The 15320-nt window shown below is 38.7% G+C and overlaps 1 protein-coding gene across 3 annotated transcripts in view; it reads left to right on the top strand.

The window, feature by feature from the left end:
* The window catches only part of CEP89 (centrosomal protein 89), a 57764-nt gene that overhangs the window by 25668 nt on the left and 16776 nt on the right, over positions 1-15320 (top strand). For 2 of the 3 annotated variants that reach the window (XM_074314430.1, XM_074314432.1), the window contains 6 exons: positions 1135-1280; positions 6680-6730; positions 6895-6978; positions 8924-9027; positions 11841-11956; positions 14514-14694. In XM_074314430.1, the coding sequence (XP_074170531.1) occupies positions 1135-1280; positions 6680-6730; positions 6895-6978; positions 8924-9027; positions 11841-11956; positions 14514-14694 (682 nt within the window). The remainder of the gene's footprint in view (positions 1-1134; positions 1281-6679; positions 6731-6894; positions 6979-8923; positions 9028-11840; positions 11957-14513; positions 14695-15320) is intronic. The other variant, XM_074314431.1, reaches the window with a different exon arrangement.

Consider the following 15320-nt stretch of genomic DNA (forward strand, 5'->3'; position numbering starts at 1 on the left):
CAGGGAGAGCTGTTGTTCACAATCTTAGCTGTAGAGGGCCCAGCTCACTGGCCCATGTGGGAATCGAACCGGTGACCTCGGTGTTAGGAGCACAGCGCTCCAACCGCCTGAGCCACTGGGCCGGCCCAAAAAATTGTAATACTTCTGAAATTTGATGCTTAAGAAAGTAACTTACATATGTTTTATATTAGTTTTTATCCCTCTGAGCAGCATATACAAACGCCATCTTCACCACATACTTACCAATGATGAGGATTATATTTTTCTTGCTAGTTTGATAGGCACAAAAAAAGGGAATCCCATTTTAATTTGTATTTATTTTATTATTGATGAGCTTGAATTTGTTTTCATATTTTTGTAGGTCATTTTCTTTTTTATAAATCTTCCCATTTAAAAATATTGAGATACTTGGCCTTCTCTTATTGGTTTATGAGAGCTCTTTACATATTAAGAATTTTAACCCTTGTCATGTATGTAGTATTTTCTCATTTTGATAATTTAACTAAATCTATAGGATATTTTTCTTTCATTACTTATGCCCTTGTTGTCAAGTGCTTTTTACCTCTAAGGTTATATAAATAGTCACTACTGCTGTCTCTATACATGTATCTAATATTATAGCCTGAAAAAAGATGATAAAGTTTTCTTCATACACACCTTGCATATTTCTTGTCTTAGGCACATTTATTTCTAGATACTTCATATTATTTGTGTTATTACTTTGTGGAATCTATTTTCTATTATATTTTCTAATAGGACATTGCTATTATTTGGGAAGGTTGTTCTAATAAATTTTCCATTTATATTAGCTCTACCTGATTTCAGGAAAAGAAAACTCCATTTATTCTATATGATTTGCAAGGCAAATATTTATATCTCATCGGAAGCAATGACTTTTCCTTTCCAATCTGAAATTTTTATTTACCTTAATTGTACATGGCAAAAATTTCCACAAACTTCCAAAACAGTGTTGATTATTCAGTGTTAAAAAACTTAGAAACTTTTACTCATTTATACCTGTACAGTTTGTCATTCACTACCTTGTGAGCCTAAAAGGAAAAAAAGGCAGATTATTAACAATTTATATGAAATTTTAATTTGTTACAAGTTCTTATAATATTAATTTTTTTTCAGTAGTTGCTGCACCTGAATTACTTTATCTAAGAAAACAAGCTCAAGAACTGGTGGATGAAAATGATGGGTTGAAAACGACTGTTCATCGTTTGAATGTAGAACTGAGTAGATATCAAACCAAATTCAGTCATTTATCCAAGGAAGAGGTAATGTTTCCAATTAAGAAAAATAACTTTTCAGATTCTTTTAGTCTTTTCTGTTGAATTTTTTTCCAACCATGAAGGGTTCATATTTATTATAATTTGGTATAAAAAGACACATACAAAGCACAGTCTTTCTAGGGACCTTTCTATTTCTTTCTTCTCTCTTTCTCTCCTTCCCTTTTTTTCTCCCTCCCTCCTTCTCTTCCTTCCTTTCTTTCTTACAACAAGGGCAATAAAGGCTCTTTGTATAAAATTGGGGCGAAGCAGGATTTTATATAAAGTAAAAGAGTGACAGTCCATGTCAGCTGCTCCATTCTCAGTCCCATTTCTCAAATTTACAGCTGTTTGTTTATCAGTGCACTAACTTTCAAAAGAAAGCAGGCTAGTTTTTATAGGCCCCCAAATCACCTAGCTATGATAGCCAATGGGACTTTTATTCATGAGTCCCATATAGGACTATAGCAAACAAGCAGTTTTTAAATGGGCTCAGGAGTACCCCTGCTCCCCGCCCCGCCACACCCCTGTGACTATACACCCATGTTCAGCACAAAGAGAGCAGGCAAGAATGACCATTTCCCAGTTTTTCCCTGGAAGGGGTATAGCTGCATACTTTCCCAGCTTTTGCCTGAGAGTCTGGCTTCTAATCTAGGTGCTCACTGCAGTCATTCTCCTTGGGACACTGGTGGGTCTTGGTACACCCTCAACTATTGGGAGCCACTAAGAATGAAGACAGTGGACAAGCACAAAGGTTTGAAAGGCAACCAGGAGTCCCAACCAGGCTGATTAATAAGGTTCATCCCCTGTAAGACCATTCTGTCAAGACTGGGAGAAGTGGCTGTTTTATGTAATGCACAAACACCAACACAATTGGGGAAAATGAAGGAAAAAAGGATTATGTTTCAAAGAAAAGAACAAAACAAATCTCCGGAAACCAGTTTTAATGAATTGGAGGTAAGTGATATACTGACTGAATAGAGAGTTCAAAATAACAGTCATAAAGATGCTCATCAAGGTCAGGAATACAATGTATGAACAAATGAGAATTTCAACAAAGAGACAGAAAATATAAAAAGGCGCCAAACAGAAATCATAAAACTGAAGAGTACAATCACTAAACTAAAAAAGTCGACAGAGGGGTTCCACAGCAGACTGTAGCAAATGGAATTAAGGATCAGCAAACTCAAAAACAGGGCAGTGGAATTCATTCAATTAGAGGTTCAAAAAGGAGAAAAAAATGAAAAAGAGTGAAGATAAGGGATTTACGGAACTCCATCAAGCAGAGGACTATACACGTTGCGGAGGTCTCAGAAGGAGAAGAAAGAGACAGGAAGCTTATCAAATAAATAATGGCTGAAAACTTCCCTATCCTGGAGAAAGAAACAGATATCCAGATTTAGGAAGTCCAGGGTACCAAATGAAATTAAACTAAAGAGACCCACACCGAAACATATTATCATTAATTGTCAAAAGTTAAAAACAAAAGAGAATCTTAAAAACAGCAAGAGAAAAATAATTCACATACAAGGGAACCTCCATAAGACAATCAGTGGATTTTTCAGTGGAAACTTTGCAAGCCACAAGGAGGTTGGATGATATATTCAAAGTGCTGAAAGAAAAAAAATTTTGCCAACCAAGAATACACTACCTGATAATTTTATTCTTCAGAACTGAAGAAGAGATAAAGTGTTTTCCAGACAAATGAAACCTGAAGGAGATCATAACCAGCAGACCAGCCTTATAAGAAATGTTAAAGGGAATTTTTTAAGCTGAAAAGAGTGGATGCTAATTAGTAATAAAAGCATATGAAAGTATAAAACTTACTAGTAAAGGTAAATATATAGCTAAATTCAGAACACTAATATAATGGTGGTGGGTAAATCCTTATTACTCTAACATAAAGGTTAAAGGCAAGAAGTATTCAAAATAACTGTATAATTATTAACAGATACACCAAAAAAGATGTAAGTTGTGATATCAAAAACAAAATATGGGGCTAGTGGTAAAAATGTAGAGTTTTTGTATATTTAGTGTGTACCAAGACCCACCAGTGTCCCAACAAGGGTGATTGTAGTCAACACCTACATACAGACTGATTTTAAGCTCGAAGTTATTGTTAACTTAAAATAAATTCTTATGTTTTGTGTAAGATAAATGGTAATCACAAAGCAAAAAACTATAGTAGATGTACACAAAAGAAAAAAAGAAAGGAATCAAGAATCAAAGCATATCACTACAGAAAATCATCAAATCACAAAGGAAGAGAGTAAGAAAGGAACTACCAAACAACCAAAAAACAATGAAAAAAATGGCAATGAAAAAGTCCATACTCATCAATAATTTCTTTAAGTGAAAAGACTTTTTCATTGCCATTTTATTATTGCCATCAATAATTTCTTTAAGTGGTTATTCTAATAGAAAGACAGTGGAAGAATGGATTATAAAAGAAAAATAAGACCCAACTATATGTTGCCTACAGAAGACTGAATAAAGACACACATAGACTAAAAGTAAAGGGATGAAAAAATATATTCAATGCAAAAGGAAGCCAAAAGAAAGTAGGAGCAGCTATACTTAGACAAAGTAGACTTTAAGTCAAAACTGTAATAAGAGACAAAGAAGGTTTTTATAAAATGGTAAAGGAGTCAATATATCAAGAGAATATAACAATTGTAAATATTTATGCACCCAACACCAGAGCACCTAAATATATAAAGCAAATGTTAACAACTGGAGAGAGAAATAGACTGCAATAATAGTAGGAGACTCCAGTGCCCCAACAATAGATCATTCAGACAGAACATCAAGAGGGAAATATTGGACTTGAGCTACGTGTTAGACCAGATGGACCTAATAAAGAACTTTTCATCCAATAGCAGTAGAATACACATTCTTCTCAAGTGCACATGGAACATTCGCTGGGATAGATTATACATTAGGCCACAAAACAAGTCTTAATAAATTTAAGAAGATTGAAATCATATCAAGGGTTGTTTCTAACCACAATCAATAAATGTGATACACCACATTAAATAAAGAATAAGAATCATGATCATTTTAATAGATGCAGAAAAAGCATTTGACAAAATTCAACACCCTTTCATGATAAAAACTCAACAAAGTGGGTATAAAAGGACCATAACATCAATGTTAGCTCACAGCTAACATCATACTCAACAGTGAAAAGCTGAAAGCTGTAAGATCAGAAATAAGGCAAGGATGCCTATTCTTACCACTTTTATTCAGCATAATACTGGAAGTCCTAGCCAGGGCATTTAGGCAAGAAAAAGATATAAAAGACATCCAGTCCAGAAAGGAAGAAGTAAAATGGTCTCTGCTGGTGACATGGTATCATATTTATATAGAAAATCCTAAAGACTCTACCAAAAACTGTTAGAACTAATAAATACAGTATAGTTGCGGATACAAAATAAATATACAAAAATAAATTGTGTTTCTATACACTAACAAACTATTGGAAAGAGGTATTAAGAAAACAATTCCATTTATAGTAGCATCAAAAAGAATGAAATATTTAGGAATGGATTTAACTAAAGAGTTGAAAGATCTGTATACTGAAATCTATAAAACATTGATGAAAGAAATTGAAGAAGACAAATAAATGGAAAGATATGCTGTTCATGGATTGGGAGAATTAATAATGTTAAAATGTCCATACTGTCCAAAGTGATCCTTGTCCAAAGATTCACTGCAATCCCTATCAAAATTCTAATGGCATTTTTCACAGAAATAGATAAAACAATCCTAAAACTCTTTATGGAACCACAAGACACAGAATAGCCAAAGCAATCTTCAGAAAGAACAAAACTGGAGGCATTACATTTCCTGATTTTAAACTATATTACAAAGCTATGGTAATCAAAATAATATGGTATTGGCATAAAAACAGGCATACAGATCAATAGAACAGAATAGAGGACCCAGGAATAAAACCATGCACATATGGTCAATTTGTTTTCGATAAAGGAGCCAAGGATATACAATGAATAGAGAGGATAATCTCTTCAATAAACGGTGTTGGGAAAACTGGATATCATCAAGCAAAAGAATTAAACTGAACCCCTATCTTATACCACACACAGAAACCAACTCAAAATGGATTAAAGACTTGAACAAAAGACCTGAAACCATAAAACTTGACATTGGCCTTGGCAATATTTTTGTATTTGATACCACAAGCAAAGACAATAAAAGCAAAAATTAACAAATGGGACTACATCAAAATAAAAATCTTCTGTACAGCAAAATAACCATGAACAAAATTAAAAGGTAACCCATGCAATGGGAGAAAATATTTGCAAACCACATGTTCAGTAAGGGGTTAACATCCAAAATATACATGCAACTCATGTAACTCCATAGCACAAAAAGAAATAACCTGATTTTTAAAATGGGTAAAAGATGTGAATAGAAATTTTTCCAAAGGAGACATACAAATGGCCAATGGGTACATGAAAAAGTGCTCAACACTACTAATTGGGGAAATGCAAATCAAAAGCACAGGGAGAGAGCACCTCATACCTGTTAGAATGTCTATTATCAAAAAGACGAGACAAATGCTGGGCATGGGTGTGGAGAAAAGGGAAAGCTCATACATTGTTGATGGGATTGTGAATTGGTACAGTCACAATGGAAAACAGTATGGAGGTTCCTCAAGAAATTAAAAATAGGACTGCCAGATGGTTTAGCAACTCCACGTCTGCATATATATCCAAAGGAAACAAAATCACTATCTTGAAAACGTGTCTATATTCCCATGCTTATTGTATCATTATTCGTATTAGCTACGGTATGGAAATATTCTGTTTCCATTGACCTATAAATGGATAAAGAAAATGTGATATATATGATTTATAAAACATGTATGATTTTTCAAATATATGGATAGATATAACAGAATATTCAGCCTTTAAAAAGAAGGCAGTCCTGCCATTTGCTACAACATGATGAACCTGGAAGGCATTATGCTAAGTGACATAAGCCAGACATACTGCACAGTATCATTTCTATGTGGACTCTTAGTAAAAAACAAAAAACAAAAAAACGGTTGAACTCATAGAAAATAGGTGAAATTTGAATGTTGTCTGTAGTTAGAATATAGTATATCACTGTCGATTTCTTGATTTTTATGATGGTACTGTGGTTGAGTGAGTGTTTTTGTTTTTAGGAAACATAACTGAAGTATTATGAGAAAAGGGGCTCTATATCTGCAACTTACTCTTAAATATTTCAGAAGAAATTTTTCATGTAGCTATATATATGTGTCTATACATACATATAGATGCATAGATTGCTAACATGTGGTCTAGATTAAGTACATTTAAGGCTTGACATTTCAGAGGAAGTATAATTTAATTTGTCTTCAAAATGTGTTTTGTTTTTAGAGTATAAATATTGAAGGCCTCCCATCAGAGGGCCCTATACCACCCTGGTTGGTAAGTGAAAGTTATTTAATTTCAGACCCATATTTTCTGGGCTATATTTGAATAGCTATTCAAATCCATTCCAAATGAAGTAGATTTTCTCACCTTTTAAAAAATTTCCTGATTGTATTTAGATGTAAGAAATATATTAATCTTCTTTACTCCATTATCTTCAGTTGGATATAAAGTATCTGTCACCCTTGTTGCTGGCTTATGAAGACAGAATGAAAGAGAAGGATGAGCTCATTGCCACTCTTCAGGTAGGTTGGCAAATGTCTCAGAAAAGACAAAATTTATAAAAAATAAGACCGTTTCAAACTTTGAAGAAACATTTTGAAGGTAAATATGCCCAACGTCTAGTAGGTAGTCAAGTGTTTGTTAAAGGAAGGAAAGGAGAAAGGAAGGGAGGAGCGTAGCAGGGTAGGAAGGAGGGAGAGAAGAAAGGGGAGGCAGGAAGGGAGTGACCAGCGGAGCAGGAGGGGTGGGCAGGGACGGGTGGGGGAGGTGTGGAGGGATGGGGTGGTGCTGCATTGGAAGTTTCCCAGACAGGCAGCCCCGCGTGGCTGGAATCTCAGGGTGCAGAGAAGGCAGAGTGGGAGGCTCTTCTTTCCTGGTACCCTGCAGCTGCAAACATCACTGTTAGAAGGGACATTTGGGCAGACAGGAAAAGGTAGTGGGCCAGGTGTATTTTAGACAGACTGACATGCTTCTTAATTCTGTGAAGAGCTGACGCCAGAGAAGTCCAATTATTGAGCTGTTGGAAGTGGTGAGGAAGTGAGGTTTCTATTCATTTCTACCTTGTTCACCTGTTTTATGGGAATGGCTTCTGGCAGCAGAACTCATTTTAATTACACAGGAGACCAAGGCTGTGCAGGTACTGTAATTATGTGCATGCCTTTCCATGCCGCATGCCTCTATGTTTCTCATTTAAGTGGCCAAAGAGATCTCTGGAATTGGAAGGATCCAGGGACAGAAGTGTTGGTGTTTCTGGGATCCCCACCTGAAAGAGTCTCATAAGAGTCACCCAGCCTGTTCTTAGTACGTTATCCCATGTACATGGCCCATGTAATGCAGTTTTGAATCTTTTCTTCTAGACTTCCTGTTGGACACAATTTTTTAAGAGGATGAATTAATCTTGTACTAATTGATTAATATCAATCCTAATACAATTACTAATTTGGTGCTCCTTCTAAAATAGGTCAGGAAACATTTTCTATAAAGGGCTTTGCAGGCCATACAGTCTCTGTTTTGCAACTACTCGGCTCTGCTGTCATAACATGAAAGCAGCCATAGACAACATGTAAACAAATGGGCATGTCCATGTTCCAATAAAACTTTATTTACAAAACAGATGGCTGGCCTGTGGGCTCTAATTTGCCTGACCCCTGTTCTGAAAAAGAGCCAGTGGACTGCCTGCAAGTGGGAGTGTGTCTAGGCAGAAAAGTGAGGAGGAGGAATTACTTGGCATTATTGTTTGAAGTTCAACAGGTTTAAGCATAAATGACGGGTAACTAGGAGACATCAATTTAGAAGCATCCCAGAATCAATATTGGCACCTAAGATTCTCACTGGCAGGAGACACTGAAGCTGGCCAAAGGGCTGGCTGAGAAAAGCTGTGATGGGGGAGACCCAGCTGCAGCGCTGCAGGCACAGACTTAGGCATCCAAAATGGCAGATCGAGCAATGGTCCTCGAGTTGGGCCTAATGGCTGATGAAGCTGTGCTGACGGACGGCTTTCAGAGAGTTTCTCGTGATTGTCATGGGGCCAAGATTAGAGCCTCCAACTCCTACCTCTTGAAAAGTTCTTAATTTTATTGAAAAAGCTCCATTTTATCCTCCAACATCTTGAGAGGAAGAATTACAGTGTTTACAAGCATCTCTACTTTTCTTATCCCCCTTTGTACTTTGGAGTATTTGGCAGTCATAGAAACACGTTATAACGTTAGGAATTGAATGTTTAAAACTCGAGGTTTGGTGTCCCTTGTAATACTCAGCATCATAGTTTCCCCGCGTGTTTTCTCACTAGGCTCTGAGCTCCTTGAGGGCAGACACTTGGTGCTGGCACCGACTTCCGGGCTACTGACACTGGGAGGCTTTGCTAAACAGCTATCAGCATTTGATTTTCACCACAATACCACCACCAGAACTAAGAAACGCAGATATGTGTGTGCGTGTGCATTGCAATTTATGTACATTTTATTTCAGGAAGAAATGAGAATATTCAGGATGCGAGTCCAAGAAGTGGTGAAAGAAAATGAAGAATTGCACCAGCAATTAAAGAAGAGTAGTCCTATGACCAGTGAGGAATGGCAAGTAGTGCGGTGTTTCTAGTATTTTACTAACTTAAAAAAATAATAATAGTAGGAATACATTTTATCACATCATCAAGTACATTTTCTTTTTAAACTAAAATGTTTTAAGGGATAGTTTCTAAGAAAATAATAAGGTACAATGAAATCCTAGTAATTTATTCTAAACTTGTATTTTTAAAAAGATTATTTTAAACATTCTCAATAAGTTTTTTAAATCTGAAAGCTATATTTGCTGCCCTCATTTTTATTTCTTGGGGTGGTATTTGTCTGGGGTGCTTTCCCATCCCAAACCTATTGGATTGCATCATTTCTTAGACCCCTCTGATCATTCCCAGGGCTTTAGAATAGAAAGCGCAGAAAAAAAAAAAAAAAAGAAAGGAAGGAAGGAAGGAAGGAAGAAAGGCCAGGATGAGGCTCAGTGCAGCCAGCCCCCCTCAGCCCTGCTCTGTCTTTCCATTCCTTGACAGCTGAGTGTTGCCTCACTTCTGTCCTGTTGTCAGTGCTTCTCCCTTCCCCTGAAATGCCCCCTCCCACACTCCTACCTATCCGTTAAGGACCTGCTCAAGACACTGGTCGGTAGTTCTCCCTGTAGGTAGAGTTAATTGCCCTCTTGTCTCAGTTTCTGACATAACCCTAAACATACCCTGTTCTGGTAACTGCCATGCAGCGCCTGCCTGTGTGCCCCACTTCTGTGTCCCACGTCTGTGTCCCTCTTCTCCTTTGTGAGTTCCTCAAGGGCAGGGGCCATGTCCTGTTCACCCATACAGCAGCAACAACTGCCTTTTTTTGATGAATTCGAGAAAGTAAATGTCTTCAGAAGTCTAAAGGCAATATCCAGGCAAGAGTAAGAAAGCAAAAATTATGCAGATGTATCTTTTTTGCCTTGGGAAGGGATATATATATATTTTTAATGTGTTAACATCACTGAATAAAATGAAGTGTTTATGTGATATTCAGAAATTTGGAATCAAGTCAAGAGCATCCTCACGGGTAGGCCAGTCCTCCCTAACTTAGTGGTCACTGATGAGTCCATTGGGACCGATCTGGGCAGCTGCTGGGTCTCGGTGTACTGTGGCTTCCCCTGTTAAACTTGAATTTTCTTCTGTCAGGTTTCCTAGTGTGTCTCCCTTCCAACCCTCCTTGAGTAGTTCCCTGCAAAGCAGGTCAGTTAGACTGGGCCTCACGTGCCTCCAGGAGTCCTCGTGAGAACCTGGAATCTCAGATTCTTTCCCTAACCTTGTGTAGAGCTGTAAGTCAAACCTCTTTACTTTTTCCGTAAAATAAAAACATAAACTAAAGGGAAGAAAGACCCTGCTTTTAAACTCACGTGTCCAGTGTTTCCCGATCCTGTGTTCATCGGGGTTTGAAATTTGCACCCGGCTCTGGTGTGGTGGCCTGTGACGTGGGAAGGGAGCTGTTAGGTCTGTGGTGCCTGTTGTGGTTCGGCCCCCCACTTCTGTGGAGTTGACTGACCTCCAGCTGGCCGAGGGGTCCCGCCTGGGCTCTGGAGCCACTCCTGAAGCCCCTCACAGTTGTGCCCTCCTCTGCAGCTCATTGTACCTGCACAGGTGTGAGGCACAGTACACGCCTGCCAGGTCCTCAAGCACACTGACGTCACACAGGAGAAGCTTTCTCCTTAGCTCCAAGTGAAGTTCGATGAACTTCTGGGCTGCAACTAAACTCTCCGCATGCCTTTTCCTAACTCCCCCTGACCAGCTGGGCAACCTCAGGCTCAGTCTGTGCGAAACTAAATCTGAGGTTTTCAACTCTTACAAGAATGGGGAATCCCTTTCATTTAAAAAAGAAAAGAAGGAAGGGAAGGAAAGAAGAAGAAAGAAGGAGGGAGGGAGAAAAGAAAAAAAGAGAGGGAGGGAGGAAGAAAGTATGTCTTAATGAGAAAGTCCAAAACATAAAACAGATGAAGTGGAGCTGCTCTGTGCGAGGCAGGAGTGAGGAGGCTGGAGCTGACCCCCCTGGGCAGATGATAGCCGTCTCCTTCCCATGGGTGGGGGGATCTGGTAGGGACACCTCCAGGGGGCCAAGGAGATAGCTAGTGCTCAGCCACTGTCAGAATGAAGTAATGGCTATTATAGCTTGATTCCGTTCATCTTGTTTCTCTCCTTCCTCCACCTCATTTTTTAATTTAAAGTGGAAAATTGAAACAGTTTACTGGTTTGTAGTGTACGTTGCATGGTAAACATTTATCTAGATCTCTAAGGTCCTTTCAGCTCATTCCAATTAGAATTTGCAATCACAAAGGTTAAGCGGAGCTGGAATTTACTTAGCACCATCTGTAAGGAAAGGGTTTGCTCTCAGTGAAATTAGGCTGGGGAGTCTTGGTCCAGTTTAATTGTCCAAAGGCTTTTAACAAAGCTATGTGGTGTTTTTGTGTTTTTTTTGACAAATATGCTACTCATTACAACTGAGTACTTTTTAATTAAAATAGGAACTTTCTAAATTCTTTAAAAATATTATATACTGGGTGTGGGAATTGGGAGTTTACATAAATGAAACAAGACTGGCCATTTGATAATTGTTCAAGCTGCGTGTTGTTCTTTCTACTAATGTATATGTTTGAGATTTTACATTTCAAAAAGTCACTGAAGGAGTTCATGATTCAAACTTCATTACTGTCCTTTCCCCCAATTTAATGCAAATGGCAAGATTAATTGTTAATAACACGTTTAGCATTAAAACATGTCCAGATATTCATTACCTACAACACATCATTTGCTTTCCTTTGTACTCAAGTATCTCTGTAAGCATTCAGTACATGAATGACAGTATTTAATTTTGTAAATCAATTATAGGCATCAGCTTCAGACTCAGGCAGAACTGGTTTTAGAGGAAAACAGGTTGTTGATAGAGCACTTGGAGATTCAGCAAAGAAAAGCCAAGGACAGCGACCAGGAGCGTCTCCAGGAAGGTGAGTGGTCTTTCCAGGAAGTAATGACAATGCTGTGATGTCATTGTGTCTTTCACACTTGCACCCCGCTCCTGACAAGACCCCCTCCTTCACATTGAAAATAGAGAAAATCGTGTTTTTTAGAATATATTCTTCTTTATTGAAATGCAGCTGTTTATGTTATATCCAGCCATTACCCATAATTCATTGATTGCTTTCCCTCAGACTCCATTCTATATATTTTGTGACTCAATTGTAAGTGACAGCTTTAGACTCAGCAGAACTGGTTTTGGGGGAAATAGAGCCATATAACTGGGACAAATCATATGAGGTGAATATTTGAAACAACACAATGATCTGTAGCTGAATATTTGTTGAATGAGTAAATATGTGGAACCATTTGGTCTCTAAACAGTTTCTCTGCGCTCTTGCCCTTCCTTCAGAGCTGTGGGTGTTGTCAGAGGTTAATTCTCTCTCAGATACCTTCATGAGCACCTCCTCTCCTGTGAGTGGCTCCCTGCCCCTGGGAGCCTCACAGTATATGACAGTGGACTTTGAAATGGCCCAGATTAAGAGTCATTTGTTCCACTTCAATTAAATCCAAAATTTATGAGCAAAAAATAGTGGCGTTTTTTCCTTTTGCTTTCCTGATTTTTTTTCCCAGTGAAGAAGAATAATATAAGACAGGAGGCCGAAATTCTACAAGCTGTCTTGTCTGAGCCAATGTAACCCCTCCTTTCAGTGTTCCTTTCTGCACCTGGTCATTGAAGCACTCCCCTCTCCACACTGTGGAAGAGTTAACCACCGGCCTCTGCTGTTGCCGAAGCTACTAGGCTAGCACTTCCCTTGTTTCTGATAGCCAGGTCGTGTGGAAAAGTGCAAGCATCTCTCAGAGTCCAGCAGGAGTTTCCCCTACAGGCTTCCCGACTCCTGGTAGGGCCTCCGCTAGACTTTGCGTGGCACAGAAATATTTGCCCTTACTCTGGTGTTATTGGGAGGGGGGGAGGACAGAGAGTGTTGTTGAGCCTCCTGTCTTTGCTTTCAAGATTAGAGGGAAAATTAGTATCATATTTACTGAGCTTAATTTTCTCAAACAGCACATCTGAACAGGTGTGGTTCTTTTGGTCACGAGGAGCAGGGTCAGCCGTTCAGCCTCTGTGCTTAGTCAGCTGCCTATGTTAGTTCCCCATTTCCCAGAAACAGATATTTATTTTGATCAACTGATGTTTTGATAGAGTACAAGTTTCACGGTTTATGCTATAATACCTCTATGTACTGGTTTCAACAGCGAGCCCGGGAGGGATCCTGTTACTACATGCTACCATGTTACATAGGATGAAATATTTGTGATTTACTTTAGATGCAGGACATAAAAACTTAATGAGGAAAGGGAAGAAAAATAATAAATTTGGGTCTTAGTTTGTATTACCAAACAGAGTTTATCCACCCAGCACTAGCACCGCCAAACACTAAACACCGAGAATTGCAGGCATGCAAACATACAGCATGATGTTATCCCTACAAAGGCAAGATTTTCAAGGACATCAGATATGGCCAATTGAAACCAAGGGTCCTGATATAATGTATGATTTTGACTTAATATTTAACCCCAGCATTCTGACCAGTTCCTTCACAGCATGCCTGCATGTAACTTAAGGCCTTAGTCTTTGGAAAGTTATTTCCTTGAAGACTAGAATCATATCCTGTTAAATACTGTGTTTAACAATAATATCTGGGCGGCTGGATGGCTCAGTTGGTTAGAGTGCGAGTTCTGAACGCTGGTTGCCAGTTTGATTCCCACATGGGCTGGTGAGCTGCTCCCTGCACAACTAGATTGAAAGACAATGACTTGGAGCTGATGGGCCCGCGAGAAACACACTGTTCCCCAATAAAATTGTAAAAAAAAGTGTCTAACACTTTAAACAACAAAACAAAACAATAATATCAAGATATTGAACCTCAATAAGAAAGTGTGTGTTTAGTGAATGCTTAATATAGGGACAGTAATTTCTAAGGACAAGGCCTTTGGTATTAATTTATAAATCTCCAAAAGATTTTTAAAAGATATATATACATATTTTTAATCTTATAGCTACTTTTTTTAAAAAATAAATTTTATTGGGGAATATTGGGGAACAGTGTGTTTCTCCAGGGCCCATTAGCTCTAAGTCATTATCCTTCAATCTAGTTGTGGAGGGCGCAGCTCAGCTCCAAGTCCAGTTGCTGTTTTCAATCTTTAGTTGCCAGGGGCGCAGCCCACCATCCCATGTAGGAATTGATCCGGCAAGTTGTTGAGAGCTCACACTCTAATCAATTGAGCCATCCGGCCGCCCCTCCGGAAGCTCAGCTGCAGCTCGTTGTCTTCAATCTAGTTGCAGAGGGCGCAGCTCACTGGCTCATGTGGGAATCGACCCGGCAGCCCTGTTGTTCAGAGCCCGTGCTCTAACCAACTGAGCCATCCGGCCGCCCCAAAAGATAATTTTTTTATATGCTGGCTCTCCGTATGACCTAGTAATCAATAATCACGTGTTATTACGTCTCCTGTACCAAGTCTTTGTCCATGTCTTTTGTTTTCCAGTTTCTAAACTCACTAAGCAGCTAATGCTTCTGGAGACTAAAACACAGAGCCAAGAAAAGGAGCTAACTATAAACAAGGAGCAACTTGAAAGTTTACGTACCGAATGCCAAGAACTGAAAACACAGTTGGATGGCAAGATCGCAGTGAACGTTCATGCTTCGATTGTAAATGAATTAAAAAGGTAAGGATTCCATGTTTTTTCAAGTGTTAGTGTAGCACCATGCATGTTGTTATAGGCAGAATGGACAGAGGTTGCTCCATCTTTTTCTGACTCGTTTAGCTACACCAGCATAGGTGTCTGAGTCTGCCAATGGTAAATATTTTATTAAAGTAGAATACAGCTGTCCCTAAATAAATACCTAGAGGTGGCATTGTTGGGCTGTAGAATAAATGCCTTTTCTAGATATTGCTCTCTAAGGTGGCTGTACACACCCACCAACACTTTCCCAACATTTCCTATTGTCTTTGGTGGCTTTTCATTGTGAACTTTTCTTTACTCGTTGATTTGATACCAGGTGAGTGTGTGACTTTGGCAAAAAATACTTTTAAATAAAATTCTAAAATCAAAACAGAAGACATAGAAGATAAATTAAAAGAAGAATTTATTTCAAACCTCAGGTCTACGTATGTCCTCTGCTCTTTGACTAACTAAAACTAATAAACTTGAAAGCAGTGGAAACAATCTGGAAAATTCCTGACTGGGTGTTTAGGGAGCCAACCCAGGCTGAAGCTGCTGGACCAGAATGACAGGTGAGGGAGATTCCAGACACATGCAACCAGAGGCTTGTTCTCCAGCCAGCCAGCAAG

Source organism: Rhinolophus sinicus, linkage group LG11 (genome assembly GCF_036562045.2).
Source record: "Rhinolophus sinicus isolate RSC01 linkage group LG11, ASM3656204v1, whole genome shotgun sequence".
Lineage (NCBI taxonomy): Eukaryota > Metazoa > Chordata > Mammalia > Chiroptera > Rhinolophidae > Rhinolophus > Rhinolophus sinicus.